The 7,042-nt window shown below is 31.2% G+C and overlaps 1 protein-coding gene across 1 annotated transcript; it reads left to right on the forward strand.

The window, feature by feature from the left end:
• The first annotated feature begins 3,579 nt into the window (after positions 1–3,579).
• Positions 3,580–6,199, forward strand: LOC108342062 (GDSL esterase/lipase At2g42990). Its single transcript, XM_017579767.2, has 3 exons — positions 3,580–4,034; positions 5,060–5,552; positions 5,820–6,199. The coding sequence occupies exons 1-3, from the start codon at positions 3,639–3,641 to the stop codon at positions 6,005–6,007; spliced, it is 1,077 nt and encodes a 358-aa protein (XP_017435256.1). The 5' UTR covers positions 3,580–3,638; the 3' UTR covers positions 6,008–6,199.
• Positions 6,200–7,042: the final 843 nt, after the last annotated feature.

Below are 7,042 nucleotides of genomic sequence, written 5' to 3' on the forward strand. Positions count from 1 at the left end.
TGAGTGGTAGAATTTGTTTTCCATCCTTTCTTTGATAAAGGATCCTACAATGTCAAAGGCTTGGTTGGCGTGGAACTATGTCTTCCGCCATATACTTTTGGAGTTGTTAATTTTGTTTGGGGAATGTTAGATGCCGAGAGTGGGGCTGGTGGCAATGACAAATCTTATATATTAAATTAGAATATGAATTAAATAATTCAACCAAAAAAATAGTATAATAAATTTAAGATAATTATCAAATATGTATGTTTCTTTGAACAAAGCCGTTGAACCTTTTTTGATGTTGTTGGTGAGTCTTTTACTAGGTGATGCATCAATTACAAAGGATGCTCTTTTATGTTGAGATGGATAATACGAATATTTTAAATGGTTTAGAAGTATAAATTAAATAATAAAATGAATTTAAGAGGGTTATATCAAAATATTTATCTGTAAAGTCGTAGAAGCTGTTGATGTTGATGGTGAAAGTTTCTTCAATCGAGATAATATGTAGGGGCTGATCGACATGATGATGCTGAGACTGTGTCCTTGTCTGGTTCCTTGCAGTTTCAGTGGGATGCCGCTCAGCCCCACGGTGGGCGTCAAAATATTTCGGATTCTAGATGACGTTCGGTTGGACTTTGGATGTCGTTAGGTTGTGCTCTTGATGAGGGGAGGTACCTGCAAAAGGTACTCCGACGCTCAAGTTAGGAGTGATTTTATGAACTGTTTATCACAGTTTTGTATTTTCTGATCGGACGTAAGTATAATGTAGGGGAGTCTCAGTTGAACGTAAGTAGAATGTAAGTGGAACGTACCTAACTTTCGGCCTTGACATTATATTTATATGTGTCTCATGGATCCTAAACCAACACAGATCCAATAAAATAAAAACAGACTTACCTTTAGATTCGGTTTGTTGCTGATAAACAACTTATCAATATCTTTAATCAGTTATCAATATCTTTAATAAGATATATTTAATTATTTTATCGTCTGCTGAACTATTGGCCCAATAATAACTTAAACGTTGGTCCAATTATGAGCCAACATTTGTTGTAGCGATTGGACCGAACGACTTTGAGTGGATGGACCGAACGGTAGTATTATATACCGTACAAAAACAAATGGAATAGAATAAAAGAACTGAGAGAATAAAATCTACATAAGCAATAGAAAAAGAAAAAAAACAAACAAAACAGTAGAGCTTGAAAATGTTTTCCAAATCGATTTTATGAATTCAAAAGAACCATTCTTTCCTCCCTCGATTACTTTCTCCTTCAACTACACGGCATGTATATATGGGACTGTAAATGGGAGGTGAAGCTGCCACACGAAAATTCAACAAAAAACAAAGGATGATTTGGTAAATTTAATAATTTCCCTTCAACTCTTCATCTATAGGATCAAAATTTCAGCTTTCCTTTCAAATCTGCCACCGCATATATGAAGCAAATTAGCGTAAACAAATGCAGATATCACTTGCTCGCCCATCTGTGTCTATATTACATTTGTATAATCAAACACAACATCAGAAGATAAAATGTTTGTTCAAGTAAGTAAAGAAATAAACGAATTTATATTTCTACTCCTATAGTTTAATTATAATTATGGTTTTTATTATTTTAACTTTTAGTCCTTTAATTCTTAATTACCTACAATGTTGGCTCTTAAATTACATTCAGTACAAAGTCCCGGTGTTCTATTGTATTTCTTCTAATTTCAGGGAGTCATATCAATATAGTAGAAGGAATTGTAAATAACTAAAACTAAAAAGTTACATATAATTGATAATTAAGATGTGAAAGTTAAATAAAGGAACCCAATAATATCAAAAGTAAAATGATTGAAGAAAATAGAGATATAAAATTGTGATAAATGAATCTAGAGATTCAGAATTTGAAAATATAGAGAATAAAATTACCACTAAATGAATAATTTATTTATGATTTGTGAAAATTTGAAACTTGAAAACTTGATTTTTTTTTATAGATTTTTATTTGATCCTTTTTCCAATTTTCAATGCATGATCTAACTTTTGCTCTTGTAATTGCCTTGAAGAATTGGTTAAGTATTGAATGCGAAATAAATACATTGAGAAATTTAAGAAGATATGAGCTGGAAACTAGAGGAAACCCCTAATTCATATGTGGCCCATTCTACCAATGCATGGCCATCTTCTTGACCTGCCTTTTACTTCTTTGGTCCCACAAATATTTAATTCACTGCACAAACTTTAGTTGATATGTCACCTTTCATAATATAATTAAATTCATACCATTCATTCCACTTTATTGTTATATGCACAAAATTTATATACACTCGTACTATCACATAAGCTTTTTTCCTTTAAGGAAATATACCACTATCATAAAAGTTGTTGGTAGTTACATAATAGAAAAGCACAACACAATTTATATATACAAGTGATATTGGTATTTTTCTTTAATCAAATTTTAGGATACATTCATTAAATATTTTGGAAAAGTATAGGACCATTTTTTTTCTAATATCTTTTCAACATTGTAACAATTTGAAATTTGTTAAAAAAATTAATCTCACTTAGTTCCAGTGAAAGTGAGTAGACGAGAATTGAAATCTAGATTTTGACAGATGAAGTGAAATTCCATTACAAGGAGTTTTATTATACACGGATCTTAATTTAGTTTTAAGATTCAAAAGTGTGTAAAAATATTTTTAAAATAATTTTCCATCCTAATATTATATATATTCTCCAAATATTTTTTTCATAAATATGTTTTTTTGGTGTGAGAAATAATTAAGAAATAGATAATTAGCTTAATAGATATGTTATGAAGTGTAAGTTTTTTATTCTAATTGTTCTAATTAGAACCTTAACAGGCACTTTAAGGTGATTGTTAAAAGATAATAAAGTTATTCCACAAACGTATTGAAGCAAACTATTTGAATTGGTTAGGTGAACTAAATTAACTCATCATCAAGACAGATAAAATCGATTTATTTTTCATCAAATTATATGATTTTTTTTTAAAAATATTTAACTAATTGGGCATAAATACTTTTAAAAAAAATCACCATAAATTAAAAGTAATGTATAATTTTAGTTTATAAAAGTTATTTCAAAATTTGAACAAACACAGAAGTGTTCTGCAAAATTTTAAGATTACATTTCCCCATTCTAACTGTCAAATTTATCAGGTAGAATATAACTTCTTTTTTTTACAAGAAATTAAAGAGTGTGGAGCGTGACCTAATCCGTTAAATATATCATCCAATTGGTTTATGGAATTGGATAATTTTGGTCCAGTTATAGTAATTTATATCTGCATAAATTATTCTTACATTTTCAATCCATATATTAATGTTTGTTAATAATTCCAATAGAAGCTTGACAGATTTCCATATTGTGTTGATTGAAAAAGAAGGCAACATGTTTCTTCTTTTCACCCAACAGTATAATAATGCTTTGAGGATTGCAAGTTACTGTTATGAAGCAGTTTTTAATTAATGGGTAAACCTGCCACCTAATTAATTAATTTTTGTCACTATTTTTGCCATTCATCACTTTGAAAGTAACATGAACAGAAAAAAACCCCTACCATAAATATCACTGCTATCTTTCACAACCGTTCTGGTGTCTGCATTCTGCTGATTAAATACTACCCTTTTGCAGAATCATGAATCTGATGAGTGCAATTGGTAAAATGGGAAAAGGGTATGCTCCATGGCTCCTCTTTATTACTCAAATCTTAATCTTGCTACATTTCTCTGCATGCAAAGTTCCTGCAGTTATAGTGTTTGGAGACTCCTCAGTGGATTCAGGTAACAACAACTTCATTCCCACCATTGCTAGGAGCAACTTTGAGCCATATGGAAGAGACTTCTTGAATGGAAACCCTACTGGAAGGTTCTCCAATGGCAGAATCCCCCCTGACTTTGTCTCTGAGGCCTTTGGAATCAAGGAAGCAGTTCCTGCATACTTGGATCCTGCTTATACCATATCAGATTTTGCAACTGGTGTGTGCTTTGCTTCTGCAGGAACTGGATATGACAACGCTACTTCAAATGTTGCTGTAAGTTTTCAATTTCCATTTTTTGCTCATTTTCTTACTCATTTTGAATACCAAAACCTCAATATAAAATCTGTACTGCTAACTTCTATTCTTCAACTACTCATTGTTGATGATATACATTTTCTCTTATGAAAAGTTTACTGCATGCATTTACTTTCTCTTTTATTTCATTTCCATTAATATCTATTTTCTTGATTTTTTTATTTATTTATGTTTTCAATCCATTTACCTAACATATTTATTAATTTATCTTTTTTTGTTCTGTCTTCCTGTCTCTGTTACCCTTTTCTTACAATCTTCCTCGTTTGAGGGTACGTACATAATCATAACTCTTTCTTTGACAGGCTTTAGGGATGTAGTTGGTCGTTAGAAAAAAATTGGTTTTATTTATGATTGCTAATTTTACAAGCTACGATAAAGCCGTCGGCTTTATTTTCTTAAAATGATTTATTAATATTTGAAATGAGATTTTGTTATCTTTATTATTTTCTGTGTATAAAATATGGTACTTTTACAAATATTGAAAAAAGGGAATAATTTCTAAACAAGACAAGACTGATCTTTTTCATAACTGTTTGGAGTTAAAATAAGTCCAAATATTTACAGGTACTTTGTTTGGATACCTACCATATTTACGGTAAAATACCTTTGCCCTTATTTAATTTAAAAAATTTTGAAAACATATTTTCACATTTTAGATTGTTCTCAATTATATAAATGGATCCTTTTATCATTATAATATATGAATTTTACTATGACAACCGTTAGAGATGTCTCATTAAATACATATTTACTCTATCTGTCCTAATAATTACACAATTAAAAAAAATTGTACACAATAATTAAGAATAAGAACAAATATATTATTTTGAAAATAATTTCATTAAAATTACTCACTTTCTCAATGCATTAAGGGTTTCACTAGTTAAAAACAAAAGAAAAAACTGATTTGATCCAATGATAAACCGTGGAAAAATTAAATTTCTGTACTCCTGAAAGCCATGATGAATTTGATAATTTTGCAGGGTGTGATACCCCTATGGAAAGAAGTAGAATACTACAAGGAGTACCAAAAGAAATTGAGGGCTTATCTTGGTGAGGAGAATGCTAATGAAATACTAAGTGAGGCATTGTATTTGGTAAGCATAGGAACCAATGACTTCCTTGAGAACTACTATGCCCTAACTGAAAGAAGGTGTGAGTTCCCGAGTGTTGAGCAGTATGAGGACTTTCTCATAGGCCTTGCTGAAAACTTCTTCAGAGAAATTTATGACCTTGGAGCAAGGAAAATTTCTCTTACTGGGTTGCCTCCTATGGGCTGTCTTCCACTAGAGAGAGCAATGAACATTTTGGAGTTCCATAATTGTATGGAAGAGTACAACAATTTGGCTTTGGAGTTCAATGGAAAGTTGGGGTGGCTAGTCTCAAATCTCAACAATGACCTACCTGGACTTCAAATGATAGATGCAAATGTCTATGATATCTTTCTGCAAATCGTTAAAAATCCTTCTGATTTTGGTAAGTTCTAATTACAATCTCCATTCATTGCTATCATATATTAATCGCTGCAGTTTTAAATTTTTTGGTATTCTTTCAAGTAGATTCCATCAAAACCCCTTATTTTAAATGGGTACCGAAGTCACTTCCTATATTAAGTGTTGGTATCTGATTCCTAAATAATAAAGCTACTATAATTTTAAATTTTTTATTCCGATTTAGTTGTTCTCTTGATCTCAATAAAATCATTAAAAGGGTAATGTTACTTACACTGTTTTTGGACTGCAGGTTTTGAGGAAGCAAAAACAGGATGCTGTGGAACAGGGAGATTTGAGATGGGTTTTCTATGTGACCCAAAATTTACATGCCAAGATGCAAATAAGTATGTATTTTGGGATGCATTCCACCCCTCACAAAAAACAAGTCAAATACTCTCAAACTATTTGATAGAAAAACATCTAGTAATGTTTCTTTGATTATTGAACAACACAGGAGGAGTCTAGATTCTGAGTGATTTACGTACCATATAATACATTTATATATACTATGTACATTAGTACATATAACAACGTTTATAGAATATTATTAATAATTGCATATGTATGTAGTTGTTAGTAGATGTTTCCTTAAGAATGATCCAGTAAAAATTTGCATGTTGTCAAAAGCAAGCAAGCTTCTTCTGAAGATAACAGGCAATGACTCTTCTGATAATACTCACCTATTGTTTAAGTTCTGCATAACACCTGTGATTACTTCTTCATCTTCATGAAAGAGGATGTTGTTGCTGTTAAACACGACAAAATAAGTACAAGGTAGGGTTGGAAGGATGAAATTAGTAGGAGTATCGAATCCACAAATCTCTCTCACTCTCCTTTCAAACTATACCATTTACATCTCTGGGATATCTTTGTGATAATTCAGTAGGCTTTGCAAGCCTTTGGGCCAGTGGAAGGTTCTTTCCAGACAAAGGCTTCTTTCAATTTGAGTTCACTTCTGTTAAAATAAACTCTCACTAAAATATAAACTCTCACGCACACAGAGTACAAATCATCCAAGAACTCCCGCTGCACACATAGTACAAATATTTCTCTGTTGGATAAAACAAAAAAAAGCTCTGCGCCACTCTCATAAAACGGCGGGGTTGCTTTTCATTTAATGAACGAAGCCTTTAAATAGACTCAAAAGATAATCAATTACATAATAAAACCTAATTGAATAAAAACAAAGGATGTGGTACTACTAGAATAATAACCAAACAATGAAACGCACACTATAACTAAAATTAACAAAACTACAATTATACCCCTTAACCTTAATTTTAAAGTTTATCAAACAAAATTTCCCCATAAACTTTAAAATCATCCTTCCTTCATCCCTATCAACTTTCTTAATTCCTGAAATGATGAGTAATGGCTTCGTGAATATATCAGCTATTTGCTTTTTGCTTTTTACGTGTTCAAGCTCCACACTCCCTTCCTTTACCTTTTTCCAGATGAAATGAAAACGGACAT

This window comes from Vigna angularis, chromosome 6, assembly GCF_016808095.1.
Source record: "Vigna angularis cultivar LongXiaoDou No.4 chromosome 6, ASM1680809v1, whole genome shotgun sequence".
In the NCBI taxonomy this organism is placed as follows: Eukaryota; Viridiplantae; Streptophyta; class Magnoliopsida; order Fabales; family Fabaceae; genus Vigna; species Vigna angularis.

Bases quoted from the DNA above. Each gene is read 5' to 3' on its own strand.
- LOC108342062 (XM_017579767.2), top strand. From the start codon at position 3,639: ATGAATCTGATGAGTGCAATTGGTAAAATGGGAAAAGGGTATGCTCCA. The intron at 4,035-5,059 runs GTAAGTTTTCAA...ATAATTTTGCAG, and splicing joins ACGCTACTTCAAATGTTGCT to GGTGTGATACCCCTATGGAA. The intron at 5,553-5,819 runs GTAAGTTCTAAT...TTTGGACTGCAG, and splicing joins TAAAAATCCTTCTGATTTTG to GTTTTGAGGAAGCAAAAACA.